Raw genomic sequence first — 18,778 nt, forward strand, 5'->3', positions numbered from 1 at the left:
GTGTGAACGGGCCTTTACTTTCGCCCTACGTTCTCGAGTTGCAACAGACTATAGATACCGCCCAATTTATGTGCTACAAAAATATTTTTATTTGCTCACGCCACCATCACGCTTCGGACTTTTTTGACACCTTAATTATATACACATGTAGATACATTACGCATACCACAAGTATCAGCTGAACATATGCATTCAGCGCATACACATGCACGGCACATACAAACATCAGCCCAACAGCCCGCTAGCCAACACCTCCTAGTAATAAGACCGTCGCGCTCTTCTCGTGACGTTACAACGGAAGGCCATCGGGGGCGCGCGTCGAAGCGAAGGCAACGCGCGTGGATCGACCGTCGTAACGCGCTTTCAGTCACATACGCGTGTCTTATTAGCTAAAATGAATGCTGCACATAGCAACGGGTCAAGAAAACATTTTATTACACGGGCAAAACATTACACCGCTAAATAATCGGTACGAAATGGCACGAAGTATACGTATAAGACGTCTATAAAAAAATGTGATTGCTTTGAGTCGAAAATATTGAGTCGTAATTATTGCTGTAGGAATGCATGTTTTATACAGAAATACTTCGGAAAAATGGCAAAACACGCAGTAATTGGACACAGCAAAACAGATCACAGTTACGAACCAGGTAGACGTAGTCAACGCGGACACGGCTAGACAAGTGCCACTTACGATCATGTAAGTGACTGTTGTCGCGTGCAGTCACGGAATTCTTGCATCATACCCCGGCCAGATGGCAAAATTAATGCAATTTTGATCGAATCACATTATGGGGGTCGACAAATCAGCTTGCGGCGCTCGTATAATTAGTCAAGACCACGAGCTGATTAAGTCCCATATCATTTAATGAAAATATATTAAGTGTTTCGTGTGGCAGGGTACTAAACTAGCTATTTAGTGAACTAATTTACTTCTCCCTATGAGCTTGAGCTGCCTTAGAACAAACTATAACTTATTTTGTATACAATAATACTGTAACCTTAATACAGTTAAGATTCTAGTATAAACGCAGTAAAGGCAGTAAAGTAACATTAGTATAAATATACACATAAGCACCAACAACGCACTTTCAATAATCACAAACTTGTTTTTCATCTTCCAATAAAAAGTGGCCGCATCTCCACGTCGGGAATGATGTTGATTGGGGCGAAGCTCTGGTGGCGCTGATGACACTGATTTTATTGTTCATAGGTAGTGCTTATTTTTTGTTTTATTGCTGATAGGTAGTGCTGAGTTCCGGCTTGCATTTCAACTTCATTATTCCTGCTTTATGGTCGGTGAAAAGGCAGAGCCAGTGTTTCTTCTAGCGGATCAGCTTGGATCTGCTAGAAGCCGTGGGAACGCATCTCCACCGCTTAAGTCATCGGTCCATGTCAGAGAGAGAATGTGTGGTATGGAACGTGGTTATATACGCATTTGAGCATTTGACCGCAGCGCCCTCTCGTCTATAAACGTTGAGCCAATGCATGCACAGTTTAACGCGATTATATACGCATTTGACCGCAGCGCCCTCTCATATATAGACGTTGAGCGGCTACATGCAACGTTGGAGTGAAGCGTCACTGAAGGATCCTAGGCTGCTTTCCTCCTCCTCCAGCAGTGCCTTGAGGGTGTTCGTGAGGTGAATCCGAACTTGACGTTCCTCTGCGCCCCTGTGGCGGCCGAGCGCGCAGGCGGCATCCCGGAGCTTGATCTTGAACTCCCCCCACGAGACCGCGTCCGCGCCGCCTTCCTCCAGGTTCTGGAGGGCACGCCGCGTCTCCTTGATGAACTCCTCGCTATCCAGTAGGCCGGCGTTCATTTTCCACGGTGCGTCGCGTCGTGCTTGGTCCGCCCTCGGTCCGCCGAATTTCATCACAGTGGAGACGAAGCCATGATCGAAAGAGGCCACAATACTGGCGTCGTACGTCGCAACCCCTCCGTAGAGCTCTCCGGAGACGTAGACACAATCTAGCCTCGCCTGCGAGGTTCCCGTCCACCGCGTGAACCGCGGAGAAAAGGTGTCGAGCATCTCCGTCACATCCACGACGTCGAAGTCGCGCACAGCGTCGCGCAGCGCAGCCGCCCCCATGTCCGCTCTAGGGACCGCCGATCCTCGCAGCCCGTCACGGCCGTCGAGGACGCAGTTAAAGTCCCCGCCAACCACGAGCGCCGCCGGTGTGTCCAGGAGAGGACGCAGCCTTAGGAAGAAATCCTTGCGCTCAGCCGTGTTGTTCGGTGGGTAGACGGAGACGAGCCGCGTTAGCCGATTCCCGATGATGCAGTCAACGAGCGCGAAGCGTCCGCCGGCACGATTCGCTGTTAGCGTGTGGGCGCACCAGAAAATGTGGCCAAAAAACTCCAGGCACGTGTTCGCCTTTTCTAGAGAGCATATTTTTGTCTCTTGGAGAAAGATAATGTCAGCTCGCTCCTCACGCAACAGGTCCATTAAAAACGCTTTCCTCCTCCTCGCTGTGGTGCTTATGTAGTTAAAAGTAGCCATTTTGATGCGCGACATTTTAGAAAGAACGAACAGAGCACAAGAAAAGAAAGAGCAAAAAAAACCGCGGTAAACGGCAAATAAAGAAGAGAAGAAAAACCAGGGAGTGGGTGAAAATTCACCAATATCAAACAAAACCCAAAAACAAGAGACGCAAAGTTCCAAGAGAAAGCACCCTCACCCGTTACGAGGACAAGGGAAGAACTTAGAACGGGCTTGGTCACTAGCTCTCCAGCGACGAACGACCCGCTTCCACAGGACGCATGACTGGCAAAGTGGGAGCAAGTTCCCTGTTCTTCCTATTCCGGACGCTCTGTCGCGTGGCTTTGGTATCCTTGAGAGAAACACCTGCATCGGGCTCCGGCGGGGAACCCTTCACCGCAGCGGCCGTCGGCGCTGGCAGTTGGGTCGGAAGCGCCGGCTCCGCCGTTGGCGTGGGCTCGGGCTCGGGTTCGGAAGACGCCGCGTTGGCCTCCCCCGGCAGTAGGGTGGTCTGTTCTTTGACCTCGGGGAGGCGGCCGATCTTGGTTTCCTCTCTAGCTCCGCTGTTAGGTGCCTTTGCATCCACTGTGTCCAGCACCTGCTGGCAATGCTGGAGGAGCTCTACAAGGGAGCCCAAGTGAGGAGCAGAGTCGAGGCACTCGAGGGAGAGACGAAGCCCTTAAAGATCTTCGGCACACACGGGCGGCAAAGGGCGACAGAGAACACTATCAAAAAGCTGCGGCAAGGAGCTCGTGTTTTCACCTCAACGAAAGACATCGCGGGCGTCTTCGAGACGTCCTTTGGGGAGCTCTTCCGGGAGGAGAGGCTTGACGATATCGCCTTCGAGCCTTTTCTCCGGGGATCTCCATCGGTTACTGAGGGCGCAATTGACAATTTGAACTGCCCATTCCGGGAGGCCGAGATCCTACATGCAATCAAGCACCTGTCCCGTAACAAGGCTCCCGGTCCGGACGGCATCGGGTCAGAGTTTTACAAAACCTTTTCTGACGCTCTGTGCCCCATCTTGGCTCGAGTCTTCAATAACATCCGGAGACGAAAACTACTTCCTCCGACCATGCGGCAAAGCGTCATGGCACTGATCCCGAAAAAAACTAAAAAGGGCCCTATTTCCGAAGTCGGGGACTTTCGGCACATCAGTCTTCTTTGCTCTGATTATAAAATCCTGGCCAAGATCCTCGCAAGGTGACTTGACACAGGGCTCAAGTCCATCATAGGGCCCCATCAGACCTACGGCCTTCGCGAGAGGAGAATATCCAGGAACCTCCACATCATGCGAGCGATCGGCGAGGCGACGGCGGAGGGTCACCAGCCCCTGGCGGTCCTGCAGCTGGACCTGCGGCAGGCCTTCGACCGGGTGTCCCGCAGGTTCCTCCTGGCGGCGCTGGATCGATTCGGCGTGGGGGAGGAGCTGCGGGTGTGGATCGCGCTCTGCTACCGAGACATCTCCGCGCGCCTTCTCATCAACGGTCAGAGGGGAAGTCCCATCTACATCGGGAGGTCGGTTCGGCTGGGCTGCTACTCTCGCCCATCCTCTTCGCGCTGAAGTTGGAGCCACTCTGCCAGGCAGTCAATGCGGACCCATCCATCTCAGGTTTACAACTTGGGGACGAAGACGTCCGCGTGCTGGCCTTCGCAGACGACGTCTCGTTTATCTGCTCGTCCAAGGTGCAGGTGCAGACCATCCTGCGACACGTGGACCGGCTCTGCGCTGCCTCAGGGGCCATGCTCAACCGACAGAAGTCGGCGGGGGCGTGGCTCGGTGCATCGGCGACTATGCCAAGAACTTTCGGAGGTATAGGATGAAGCACTTCGCTCGACGGCTACCTGGGTGTGTCGGTGGACCCGCAGCGTTCAACGGCCGCAGTGTGGAGACCGACCGCCAACTCCGTTCCCGCCAAGCTGTGGCCCGGGCGGTGTAGAAACTTGTCTTTCTTCAGCCGGGCTCACGTGTGCAACACAGTCAGCTACCCCGCCGTGCTGTACAAGGCTCAGGCCGACTGCTGCCCGGGCAGCCAGGCCGAAAGGTACACCGGAGCTGGGCCACGTTCCTGTGGAAGACCGCCATGGAAAGCACACGAAGGAACAACCTCTTTCTGCACCAATAGAGCGGCGGTCTGGGCCTCGTTAACATCATGCTCAAGCTGCACGTGCAGCGTTTTCTGCTCTTCCGGGATGCAAGGGACCCGACTTTCATCGCCGTGCTGCACCACCTTGGATTCCCACATCTCGGGAATGGGATGGTGAGCACGATTGGCCGCACAACCAAGGGAGCCGCCCTGCGGTTCTACAATGAAATCGCCAGCTTCATCGAGTTTCTGCAGGCCCAATTTTCCTGGGAGTACCTGGCGACCGTCGGAAAGAGGCGGCTGTATTAGGATGCCGTTTCAGCATCCTTCCCGCCACCGCTCTACAGACAACCACCGACGCCCGACGACGCGGCGCGACGTTACAAACTCGTGCGAATCCTTCCCGTCCCTGTGGCGACAAGGGACTTCTTCGTCCGGATGCACATGGAGGTCCTTCCAGTTAAAACCTGGCTCCATCACAAGGGGTTCTTCGTTGTGATGGAGCCCTAAACTGCGACCTTTGCGGGGCGCCCGAGACCATCCAGCACGTCCTAGTCTAGTGTAGCAACGCCTACCTCTTCTGGGGCGAGATGAGGACGACGTTTGAGCTCAGGGACTCCTTCGAGGTGGAGTGGAGTGCTTTCAAGTATCTGCAACTCGAGGAGAGGGATCAGACGGAGGTGGCGCACGTGATGATGCTGCTGGGCCTGCACGCCATCTGGCAGTCGCGTACCGCAATGGTGCAATGCCACCTCGACGCGCGTCCAACCTGGAGCTACTTCGTGTCCATATTGGGGTGGGTGCTCTCGGTAACGACGCGGCAGGCGAACGCGGGCAATTGGGAGTGCATCGAGTGACAACTCGAGGAAGGGCGTCGCCGCTGCGTGCAACGACGTACGTCAAAAGTGGGAAACTAGCGAGTTCCTGTGAACTGTAGGCGCGTTGACGTTGACTGAGGTGCGCGGTGCGCGAAAGTGGACCGTGGCTCTTCCCACTTGGAATTGCGCGTCTATATTGTTCGATTTATTTATATATATTTTTCGTACAGATTGTATAACCTCTGACGCGGTCTCATAGTGTTTCGTTTGCGTTTCCTGTCAATCGTTTCCGCCCATGCTGGTCTAAGCACTTCAGGTTTGTGTGACAGCTATTTACCGCAAGCCGATACTGTATTATTATTTTTTTTTTATTTCAGAGTATCTGTCTTCTCATTCGTCTCTACAGTTTGTATAACGTTTCTATACGAGCTATCCACCGGTCGTTCTCTTACATATTTTTCAATTTGGCCTTGTATAATGTTTGCAGAACCTAGTGCAAGGATGTCTGGAAATAACACGTAAATAAACATTTCGGAAAAAGCCCGAGACTGGGACAAGAAGGAACGGACTTAGTGTTTGTCCGTCCCTTATTGTCCCAGTCTCGGGTTTTTTTCGAAATGTTTAACCGCCACCAGCTCGTTTGTGCCCTAACCTTTTGTTCATGTAAATAAACTTGTTTCGTGTGCAAAAAAAACCAAAAAAGTTGGAGTGTAGCGTAGTCGTTAAGACGTCTGCCTCATAAGCAAGCGGTGCTGAATTCAAACCCCCGTGCAAGCGTACGTTTTTTTTTTTATTATTTTTTTTTTTTTTAAGCGGGCCGATCTCGGAGGCAGTGCAATCGATGTGAGCACGGACGCCGGAAAATACTAGACCCTAAGGAGCTTCGCCTCTAAAACTAGAATATTACCACGCATATTTACAAATGTCCACGCAACAGCACGAGGATAACCACGAAGAACAAGACTCAATTCTATCACGAGATTAAAAAAAAAAAAAAATCGACTGCAGCACTTTGTTTGCGTTCTACATGACCAAGAAAGCCCGTAAATAAGTTGTTTCTCAACTGCCTATTGCATCATACGTCCCGCTTTATCCGCCACGAAAACGTTTGAACACGAACTCCAAGAAGTTTCTTTGTCGAGAGAGTGTCTATCGATAATGACCACTGTCACCGTTGACTAGTTGCCGAGTTGTCACACATGTCACTCAAACCCTAGCAGGACTTGTTCCGCGAATCCACGTAACAAGCGTAATATCAAACGAAAAAAAAAAAAAAAAAAACTGGCAACACTTGCAGATCTGGTCGTCTCGGAGAAGCCGCGTCGAGTTCCCACGGCGTAGGAAATCATTCTTTCCTCAATATCCCCTCTGTCCGTCGATGTCTCGCCGCCTCCAGGCCGTCCCGACCAAGGAAAAATCTGCCTCCTGGTCTCCGCACCGTCCGGTACGCCCAGCCCCTGGCCCCGTTCTTTCTTCCCTTTTGTTCCCTTCCGGAGTCGTCCATTTTCCCCGGAGAAAAGGTGGGGAAAATGGGGCCCATGAAACGAATTTTGGGTTGGGATAAATCAATTTAGATTGGGATTTTACTAATAGCACATCGTTCAGTGGGCCGAAAGAAAAAAGGTAGGAAATCAAAAGCCTGACTTTCATTGCGAAAATTTGAAAACACAGCGGACTATACCGTACCTCATCCCCTCGTAAGCTCTCTGCCTTTTCACTGTGATACATCCGCCGTCCCAAAAGCACGTCATCGGGTCCAAACGCACGTCACACGAAACCGGACCTCACTTAGTCCCTTCACCCCTAAGCTGACGTGGTGGAAGCTACGCGCTTGTCAGACCAATCAGCCCCCTCCCTTTCATCACCTGACCTCATTCTCTGCGCGTGGGTATGCGCGAAGGAGCGTGATCACGTGGCAAGTCTGGCTGGACCAACGAGCACGTAGCTTCCACAGCACTGTCAGCTTCGGGGTGAACGGGTTGGGAAAGCAGCTTTTTGTCTGAGTTTTGAGCGACAGGATAATCTTCTCAGGTGACAGTGGCTCTGTCCGGGTACACAAAGCAGATTCCGAGCAAGAGGGGCCCCCCTCTTTTCGTCTTCTCGAACTGTTTGGTGTAAGGCGCGATTTATGAGTTGAGGAGGAAAGCTAAACAGGAAAAGGTTGGAAAAGTGTTTATGACCCTTTAATATCTTTCCAGTCGGAGGCTCTGCTGGAATGTCCTTCGTCCGTTTCTGTTTCCGTTTGTTTGGGCAATGTGGCCCTCCTCTTGCTCGTGGTGAAGGGGAGGAGGCCAGCAGATTGTCACGTCCAAAATGGACCGCTTCTCCGAAGCATGTCGCGATCGCCATGAGTCACCGACCGTTGCCTCTCGCTTTTAGAAACACGCAAGCACACACACACACCCGCGCGCGCGCACCCCGCCGGATCTTGCGTTGGGCCCGAGCACCCTATTTCGAACGATTAACCAAAGACGGGTACGTCACAGCTGTGTCCCTCCCTTTCCAAGTTGGCTTTCCAAGGCGCCAGCAAGTCTGGTCACATGAGGTTGAACTAAAAATGTTGGGTTCACGCTCCCTCTTATTATGCCGCCTCTCTCACTCGTGTCGTCCCGTCTCTCTCCTCTCCCCTTCCAAGTTGTATTTTTGGGAGGAACAAAAACAATATTCATTCAATCGTGGATTGCGTCGGTGCAATATAAAACATATTGTATGGACATTGGCTGGGTAAAAATGGTACCGGCTTTCTTTCAATACCGTTTTCCAATCTGCCGAAAATGCCTAATACTGCGCAGTTATTGCCAATTCCAAAACGATATTCAAGGGAAAGCACGGTTTGTGTACCATATATATCACGGTTGTGTCGCCGCAATATAACATATATTCTGTTGATATCTGCAGAATCAAAATGGTACCAGTGCAAATTTCCTGATACAATGGAGAAATCGGCAATACTCGCACGACTTTCCCGACCCGAGGCGAATGTCGCCCCAATATTGTGTGCTGCCTGGGTACCTTTTTGAACATGAATTCACCCTTGTCATGGATAATCAGCCGCGCCTGTGGTTACTAGATCCGACCGACCGCATCCCGATATGGCTGCGGCGCGAATTCAACGATGAATGCTGCTTTTGGGAATATGCCGCTAAGAGCTACAAGTTTCGCCATGAAATTCTGAATGTGGATGCCCTGAGCAGACTACCGCTACCGGCAGTAGCAACAGCAGGAACAGAAACAGGTCCCGAAGGTGAGCTTCCTGAATATGTGCTTGCAATGGAGCAGTTAGAGGAGGGTTTCGTGCCAACCAGGGAGTTAAAAGAAATTACGGCTACAGACTCAGTGTTAGCGCAAGTCAAGAGATACATCATATTTGGATGGCCCAAATGTGAAACGAGCCTAGACTCGAACATTCAACCGTTTTACAGAAGGAAACTGGAGCTTTCAATGGGCACACTATCTGGTATACCGAGGCCATCGCGTCGTTGTGCCTAGGGAGGCTAGTGGACGCTTCCTACAACTCCAGCACGGGGGTCACCAGGGGGCGTCAGTATGAAGGCGGTATCAAAATCTAAATTTTCGTGGCCTGGACTGGACAAGAAATTACAGCACATGCCAGCGACTTGTGACGTTATGTCCAAATGCTGCCCCTGCCAGCGGCAAAACCACCAGTTAACTGGCCCGAAACTTACAAAACCTGGTCCAGAGTACATGTTGATTTTCTAGACCCCTTCAAGAAAAAAAGTCTTAGTAATGGTCGACGTACACGGTAAGTGGATCGAGGCCGTTCCGATGTAACAGGCCACAAGCTCAACCACCGTGTCGCGTTTGTGGGATGTGTTTAGCCACTTGAGAATACCCCCCACTTTGGTCTCGGACAATGGTACCATTTCACCCACAGTCGAATGGTCTGGCGTAACGTGCGGTAAGAACTATAAAAGATGCGTTGAAGAGAATCCAGAGCGACGACATTACAACCAACCTTGCAAACAGGCACGTAGCCAGGATTTTGTTGGGGGGGGGGGGGGGGTGGGGGGGGGGACGCCCATGACGAAATGCTGTATGAGGGGGAGGGGGGACAGGAGGTCCGAGCAAATGTAAGAATTCAGGGGGGGCGGGCCCCAAGTTCCCCCCCCCCCCCTTGCTACGCGCCTATTTACAAGGGATCTTTTTAATTATGGACGGACACCACTAAGCTCAAAAAATTGCGACTGCTGCTAAGGTATCTAATTCTCTCGCGACTTGACAGATGGGCTCTTTCGTACGGTGGCGTGTTAAAACGTAGTCGTGCTTACTCGATGACGTCAAAACATGCGTTCCAGAAGCGGGTTCTATACTTCGGAGTAATTACTGGCGTTATCCTCCTTGATCGGGAGGTAACGTTGCATCGAATAAAGTAAATACGTCATGTGATCTATTCGTTGTATGCTTTCGGCGCCGAGAGCCGTCAAAGCTCGTTTGCTCCGTTGGCTTTGGTGGCAGACGTTCGAAATAGCAAAGAATGAGGTGCAGCCATTTATTTGTGGCTATTGCGATTTGCGGTTTCCAACGCAGGAACTGATTGTGCATCACATTCAAACCGTGCACCTTCCACCGGAAGGTATACTTGTTATTATCAGAGTGCGAGCGTAAACAGGAGCTTCTCCGCATCTTCGTCCTCGGGGTTGGAGGGAATTCCGTAACATTACGTTAAAGGATGAAAATGTTCGAGCGCAGTATATGATGTGGAAATTTTTTTCCCCAGAGTGTGTGCAATGAGAGTGTACTTCTGCAGCACTGCAGTAAAGACATCGAAGATTTTATGTAGAGGGTCTGCCAATAATCCCGCAACATCTTGCTTCTCAAGAAATAGTTCTCTCTGTGATTTTGTAATCACATTCGCGTCAAATAGAGCGTAAGTCACATATCACTGCAGAGAAAGCCCTCTGCGCTCTACCGCTACACTGTGCGGAAGCGATTTCTGCGAAACGTAATCGGTGCAAATTACGATGCGTGGAACGTATGCGTTTAGAGCACCGGGAGTAACCTTACAGTGATCCATCGGATGAATAAAATTCAAATTTTGAGTCTAACTGAAAAGAGTAATTTTGCTCTCAACATACAACCCAAAATGAAGGTGAGCAAAAGGAGCTGGTGAAGCTACCTCATAAAACACAGAATAAACACCGTAAAAAAAAAAAAAAAAAAAAAAAAAAAAAAAACTACGAAGCGGTTAACATTATCGTCTTTTCGAATGCTATCTCTATGACCAAGAGAGATTGTCTACTAGATTCCGCCATCGCCACTTAGTTTTCTTTTTGCCGTATCCCAAGACGAAGTCAATCCGCGTAGTATTCAGGTGATTACCCCGGTTAGTGATCCCGACAGTTCTAAATTCGAGTCCCGGATCGTTTACTCGCGATTCCGAGTGGTATTACCCGCTCACGTACGAGACAGGTTACAGGGGTAAGATTTGGAACACAGCCTTGTTGTCCTTCACACTCCAAAGTATCTGCGCAAGACACAGACTAGACGATTCAACCTGGAGATTCGGTGTACGCCTGAAACTATGGGACAGGAGAAACGTGCATTTCTGGAAAAGTCACGGCGACAATGAGCACGCATGGCAATCATTGACACTGGAGGATAACACGCCATGCTGACCAACTACGTAAACGCCCACCAGACAACAACGAAATCATGCCGGCTCCCCCATGGTCATCATCAGTACCGTGCCCATTAACCAATCCGAAGGACCATAGTAATTCCAGTTTACAACAGCCACGGACACCTCGAGTGAAGTCTGCAATGTGTCCGCTGCTCATTCCCCCCCAAAAAAATATCGACACGATGTTTTTTTTTTTGGAATGGACAGGTTTCTGCGCTATGCCGATTATCGCAGCCGTAACATACTCTTCTAGGTTGACCCGAGTCAGTGCTGCATCTGGTGTTGGATGACCTATTTCCAGATGACGACATTCGAAGGAGATCTGTCATTAGAAGTTTCAGCTTCTGGTGTTGTTGCTTTGCACTCTCAAGTCTGAAGGCGATCTGATAAGCCTGCTTGAAGATGAGCTTCGGTTCAGTGAACAGACGTCGTTGAAGACGTTCTTCTTAAACTCTGCAGCCCCGGGCGGTCCCGTAGCTTCAGGTCCAGTGGTAGCATCGTAGAATTTGGAGGCGTGGTGTCTCTGGAACGTTGCGTCGATGATTCTGACACTGTCGCTGGCACTGTAGTTGTTGTCAACATGCCAAAGTTGCAATCAGCAGCCCGTTTCTTTAGCTCTGCCACTTAGCAAGCAATTGACTCACCCGGCTGTTGATCACGCCTTTCAAATTTGGTTCAATAGAAAATATCAGATGCTCTTGGGTTGCAATAGTCCCGTAGTAGAGGTATTTCCTCGAAACTGAATTCTCCCGGCTTGCGAAGTGCAACTAGCGCTCGTACCGTGTTATAGGTTTCTGCGCCGCATAGGGTCAGCAGTGGCGCCCTTCTCTTTCCGGTGCCGTGCACATTCTTTGCCTGGAACTAAAAATCAAAGCGTTCAGCCCACGCCGACCACGCTGTGCCATGGAGTTCTTCAAGCTTCCCTTGCAGTGCTGCCATTGTTGAGACGGTGATTCACTCTCCACGTGCAGTCCTGGTCTGCCCTCGTAGCCAATGTTAAGTCTTGAGTAATCAGGAGGCGATTAGGTATCAGTAACATTGGACGTTTACTGCGGCTGGGCCTTGGCGGCAGATCTGAATCGGAGCGTACCGAATCAGTGTGTCCTCGCGCTGGCGCGGCACTGCCTAGTCTCGAAGTAAAGATGATGAAGCCCGCCGTCCGCCGAGTGTCATGCGGAACCTAGCATTAGTTAATATAATAAACTCAGAAAACACAAGAGTGTTTAATTGAATCAATCAATCAATATTTTCCAGAAACCTCTGGTGGGAAGCCCCCAGACAAAAAGGTGCTACGAACAGCTTGACGTAGTCTCGATTTCCTATTACATTGGCAGCAGCAACATACAATAAAAACGTATTATAAAATATGCACGGCTTGAAAAGAAAATACACAAACACGTATTAAAAGAGTATTAATGAAGCTGATAGGCTATTTTACATGTGTGTAGCGCATCTGAAACAAACTAAAGTTCCCCGTATAGAAGCTCCCCGTATCCAAAGCTCTCAAAAATACATACTCTATGGTATCTTACATATACTTTCGGATATCCTTTTTTCTGTATCAAGATACGTTTGAGAAATATATTTGTATCTTCCTAATGAAATTCATCTACGATGTATCGATTGTACTGCGATACTTTCACAGGCATAGTTATCTGGATATATTCCCTGTCAGAAATTTATAGGTGGGAGGGCTCACAGAATCTGCACTATAGAACCACCAGATAACATCCTGGGAGGGGGGAGGGGGAATAGGTAGGGGGGAGATTACCTAGCTTGCATATTACAAAAGAAAGGTCGAAAAACAAAATCGTGGTTCAAGAAGTGTCAATCGTTTTTCCTTGTCTCTCATTTCCTGTGGAGTCCGAGGGTACGACTTCCTTGTTCAATTTATTTTTGTCTCTCCCCTTCCCCTCCCCCTCCTTTGGGTGATTCAGAAGCAATTTGACGACAGTATACGACGCACCCTGGCCTTTCAAGGCACCAAAATAATTGAAAATTATAATGTTGCACAGACGAAATAAGGCTAAACAGGGCTAATTTCGGACAGACCGCGTCCTCGTCTTCTAGAACTGAGACGACGGTGATTCCTGATATTCAGCAAGAGGAGTACATCCCCCTGTGAGGGGTGAAGTCTTTTCGCTGATTTAACCACCATAGGAAAGACGTCTCAAACCTCGAGATGTTCCCTTTAACCGGAACGGTATTTGTTTGTTTTGGCGGCGGCAAACAGGCTTTTCTAATTCGTTAGTCTTTTACTGAGACCAAATCACCGGTGCCTTGATGATACGCTCTTTGACAAGCAACTCATGGTGAAGTGTAATTACTTGATGTTCGAAATTTGCGAAATCGTTTTATTATCAAATTATGTCTATTGCTTGAATTTTCGAATGTTCTTATTCGTGCCATGTTTGATACGTGCGATATATGTGACGCTGTTGAAAATGCATCATTATATGTGTTTTCGGAACATTACCATCTTCGGTAAAAAAAAAGTATTTCGTACGAATCTGTATCTGCATTCCCGGAGCTATTTTCCCCTGTTTCGCAAGTATGTCAGGAATATCCAGTTACCCAAATACAAATATATCTCAGTATCGGTATATCGGCCTTAAAGGGATACTACAACGAAATGTCGGCGCTCATTTTTTGGTCTATATGTGTTCAAAGGAGCAGTATCACATCGAACATACCAATATCTTGTTAAAAACGTCTCGAAAAGAAATTTTAAAACGAATTAAACGATTAGCAAAGAGCACCTGGTGGCTGTCGCTAACGCCTCACTTGTAATGCCCGTCTAGGAACCTTCACAGCTAGTGACGGAGGTTGTCTCGTCTCCGGCCACGATGAAAGAAGAGGGGAAGGCGGAGCTCCCCTCTTCCCGAGAATGCCTTTTGTGTATCAAAGAAGTCGCTATTGTCCCCCTACAAGATTACAGAAGATTAACCCGTCACTCAAAATTCGTACAAAAGCAGCCGCTTCGGTGGCTGGAACGACTAGGCCATCCCCTCGACGTCAGCCTCGCCGTAGCTTTGCTCGTCCCAAGACGACCTACGTCACGATTGCGTCGGATGTCAAGTGCTCTAAGCTGGGCCTTCTCCGAGCGCTTGCTAGAGTGGGCCGTTTATAACAAAAAAATACAGCCACCAGGCTCAAAATACAAACGTGCGACAGTCATTTAAGGATATTATGGATCATATCCAACCTACTTTTGAACACGACGGGAATATTTCAAATTTCGTTGAAGTATCCCTTTAAAACTAATGTATCCCATTATTTGTATCCCGTCATACTTTGTTTAGTATCTCTGCCCTGCCCTGCCCATAACCAAGTATAGCAAATGATAACGCAAGCATAATACACGCACGAGACATTCTGTACTCTCCGGGTTTTATAAGCATCATCAAGATAGTTACGTAATAAAAATGATACAAAACATCACACGACAATTCTACAGGACAAATCAAAGCAAAAATGAAAAGTAAACAAGGGCACATTTATTTGGTAAATTATACTATAAATAAGCGTTAGTAAATGCTACTCGTGCCACAACAAAAACATTGCATGCTATGGGTTTTTTATTCTGTGCATGCTTTGGTGTGCGTTTAACACTTTTTAGTCACACTCGAGCGTGCCACTTTTCGCATGAAATCCGGCCCGTAGACACATTTTGTGTTTAAATGGCTGTCCAGTTGGGAGGGACAGGGAGCCAAAAAAAACTACACGGGAGCTCGCCCGATTATACACGGTTGCGGTACTTGAAGGGTTAAGCTTCGAGTGATTAGACTCCGAAGGAATTATGATGGGATCGCATTGCTAAAATTTTGTTTTAGGAGAAGTTCTGGGTAGACAAAAATCGCATTTTTGCAGACACACACTTGTAGATGGCAAATGGAAACTCCCGCACCGACGAGCGCAGCTGCAGTGAGTTTAGATAACTCAAACTTAGTTCGCGAAACGCTCCGGCAGCCATATATTAATGACGCAAACGATCGTTTCAAAAATGTCGGCTCCATCACAATTTTTTTTCTCGGATTAATAACAGCGGCACGAACCGTCACAACTATAAATTATATTGTTATGGGAGAATTAGTCGCGTCGACGGTCCCGACTTTGAGAACATGTGCCTACTTGCACAATACCGCTATCGCAATCTTCGCTCAAAAATCTGCGTTGTTGTTTTGGGTGGAGATTTTATACTTCCAGAAGTTTCTTGAATAAACTACCCTAAACGTGGGTAAAAATGCGTAATATGTTTATTCAATGTTTTCGCATGTTGTAAATAACATTGACTTTTATCGGTTTGTCACTGTGTTCACAAGGACTGGCGTTAGCCGTTCGAGAGTTTTGTACATTCGGCTTGGCTGCACGCGTGGAAACCGCTCTATCGCGCTTCAGATATGCTTTAAGTCTTCCTAAAATTGACTGATCTAGGAGCTTTCGATGACACTGACCAAACTTTTAATTGGAATTACATGTCTATTTTCAATATTTCGGAGTTAATTAGTCAATTATAGTGTATGATTTTGCTAACTAATATGTTTTTTTCTGTGTTTTTTTTTTTTTTTTTGCTACTTGTGACGTTCGCCATGGGCGGTAGTTTGTTTCCGAAAAGAGTTTCTTTTATCTTCGACCACCATATCGGCAGGAGATTTCTAATGTCTTCGCTTGGACCAGACGGTACAGGTTATTCTGTGATCTTGCTCTCATACGTTTATTAGGCACATTCATATGCGTTGTGCAAACGCGGAGTTCGTATTAATTTAGCTTATTTAAAATAAAAAGAAAGAAAAAAATAGTTTAGAATTGGGGTACAAACTATGCAGGCAAGGCCTACATTTATTGATTCCAATGAAAATAAACCCTGGATCACCCGTTTGTGTCATCTCGCGGGATTTCTACACTGCACCGCAAACGCTGGCCTATGCTTTAAGCATCGCTGGTGAAACCGTCCTGCTACCTATTAAGAATAAAATGCTGGGTGAGCTGCAGATGCAGTCTCGGACCGGGGCACCCTAGTAGGTTACAGTTTGACTGTGTTGCACTGGTACGGTTCATGCTTGTGTGGACGTGATTTAACATTCAAGCTGAACAAGGCCGGCCCCTCTGTGTTAAGTCTTACACGCAATGTAGTGCCGCTGAGTAGCAGACCAGTCAACGTCGAAAATTCGGAGGGGGTTTCCTGCGAGTTTTAAAATATTTTTACTTCGGATATCGAGCTGATCACCTGACCACCTACTTGACTGCACCACAACGAGGGTACCACGCATCTGCGGAAACTTCAAGGCGTCGCTGAAACCTGCGCGTGAAGTCAAACAGTACCCTCTGCCACGGATTGAGTTTCTGTTCGCATGTCTGAACGGTGGTGATTGTTTAAACACCTTGAGTCTACGGGATGCATACAACCAAGTGGCCATGAACGACGCATCTAAAAAAGATACCGGTGGTCAACACACGCCGTGGGGTCTTCTGCTACAACCGCTTGCCGTTCGGAATATCATTGGCACCGGCGATATTTGAGCAAACAATGGAGACCATGATCCGAGGACTGAAATGAGTGCATGCATACTTGGACGACGTGTAATTGTCCGAACAATTTAATGGCACTGCCTAACATTTGAGAGCATTTCTACAACATTTCAAAGATGATGGCGCGAAACCCCAGAAACAGAAGCGCAGGTCCAAAGAACAGGAGGTTATGTACCTGGGGCACCGTATCGACGGACAAGGCCTTAATCACCGGAAACGAAAGTGGAAACCATCTTGCAAGCACTGCGGCCCAAGAACGTAAGCCAGCTCCGGCCCTTTTTGGGAATACTGATGTTTTATGCCAGGTTTGTTCCCAATGACGACCCTCTAGATTTTTTTGGAAAAGAGAGCTCGCTGGGTGTGAGCTGAACTAGAGGATGCGGTGTTCCAAAAGCAAAAAAAATCCCTCAGCTTGGCAAAAGTGCTAATGCATTTTTATCTAGCGAAAGAACTGCGACTAGAGTGCGAAGCCTCACAATACGGCATTAGAGTAGTCCTTTTTCATCGAGAAGGCGTGGAAGACAAACTTATCGGGTTTCGATCAAGAACTCTAACAGCCGCCGAAATAAAATATTCTCAATTAGTGCGAGAAGCTCTCGCTTTGATCTTCGGCGTCAAAAAGTTTCACGAGTACCTTTTTGAACATGAACTCACCCTTGTCACGGATCATCAGCCGCTCCTGTGGTTACTAGATCCGACCACCCGCCTCCCGATATGGCTGCGGCGCGAATTCGACGATGAGCGCTGCTTCTGGGCAGCTGCAGCTAAGAGCTACAAGTTCCTCCATGAAATGCTGAATGCGGATGCCCTGAGAAGACTACCGCTACCGGCAGTAGCAACAGCAGGAACAGAAGTAGGTCCCGAAGGTGAGCTTCCCGAATATGTTCCTGCTATGGAACAGTTAGAGGACGGTGTCGTGGGGAGTTGAAAGAAATGACGGCTACAGATTCAGTGTTAGCGCAAGTCAAGAGATACATCATAATTGAATGGCCCAAATGTGAAAAGAGCCTGGACTCGAACATTCAGCCGTTTTACAGAAGGAAACTGGGAGCTGTCGGTGGGCACCCTATGTGGTATACCGTGGCCACCGCGTCATTGTGCATAGGGAGGCTAGTGGGCACTTCCTACAACTCCTGCACGAGGGTCACCAGGGGGCGTCACTATGAAGGCGGCATCAAAATCTAAATTTTCGTGTGGATTGGACTAGAAATGGAGCACAGGTCCGCGACGTGTGGCGCCTATGTCCAAATGCTGCCCCTGCCAGCGTCAAAATCACCAGTTAACTGGCCCGAAACTCACAAAAATTGGTCCAGAGTACATGTTAATTTTCTAGGCCCCTTAGGAAAAAAAATCTCATTAGTGGTCGACGTGCACTGTAACTGGATCGAGGCCGTAAAAATTGAAACAGGCCACAAGCTCAACCACCGCGTCGCGTTTGCGGGATGTGTTCAGTCTCTTCAGAATACCCCGCACTTTGGTCTCGGACAATGATACGCATTTCACCGGTGCCGAGTTCTTGAAGTTCACGTCGAAAAACACATAGCTCACATCAAGACAGCACCATTTCACCCACAGTGAAAAGGTCTAGAGCAACGTCCGGTAAGAACTGTAAAAGATGTGTTAAAGGAAATTCAGTGCGACGACATTACAACCAGCCTTGCAAGGGTTCTTTTTAATTATAGAAAGACACCACTAAGCTCTAAAAAGTCACCATCTGAACTGCTGCTAAGGTATCTAATTCTCTCGCCACTTGACACATTGGCTTTTTCCTACTGTGGCGAGTCAAACCTTACTCGTGCTTACTCGATGACGTCAGAACTCCCGTTCAGAAGCGGGTTGTTTACTTCGGAGTAATTACTGACGTTACACTCCTCGATCAGGAGGTAACGTCGGATCGAATCGAGTAAACACGCCACGTGATCTATTCGTCCTCTGCTTTCAGCGCCGAGAGCCGTCAAAGCTCGTTTGCTCCGTTGGCTTTGGTGGCAGACGTTCGAAATACTAAAAAATGAGGTGCAGCCATTTATGTGTGGTTTTTGCAATTTGCTTTTTTAACGCAGGAATTGAATGTGCACCACATTCAGACCGTGCACCTCCCACCGGAAGGTATACTTGTTATTATAAGAGTGCGAGCGTAAACAGGAGCTTCTCCACATCCACGTCCTCGGGGTTGGAGGGAACTCCCTAACATTACGTTAAAGGATGAAAATGTTCGGGCGC

General features: G+C 48.5%; 1 protein-coding gene across 1 annotated transcript; it reads right to left on the bottom strand.

The window, feature by feature from the left end:
* Positions 1 to 1,556: 1,556 nt before the first annotated feature.
* Positions 1,557 to 2,519, bottom strand: LOC120844276. The gene has a single exon (XM_040215976.1). It carries the CDS (start codon positions 2,517 to 2,519, stop codon positions 1,557 to 1,559), a length of 963 nt encoding a protein of 320 aa, XP_040071910.1.
* Between the last annotated feature and the right edge of the window lie 16,259 nt (positions 2,520 to 18,778).

Source organism: Ixodes scapularis, unplaced genomic scaffold (assembly GCF_016920785.2).
Source record: "Ixodes scapularis isolate PalLabHiFi unplaced genomic scaffold, ASM1692078v2 PGA_scaffold4__175_contigs__length_147842914, whole genome shotgun sequence".
Classification (NCBI taxonomy): domain Eukaryota; kingdom Metazoa; phylum Arthropoda; class Arachnida; order Ixodida; family Ixodidae; genus Ixodes; species Ixodes scapularis.

Bases quoted from the DNA above. Each gene is read 5' to 3' on its own strand.
- LOC120844276 (XM_040215976.1), bottom strand. From the start codon at position 2,519: ATGTCGCGCATCAAAATGGCTACTTTTAACTACATAAGCACCACAGCG.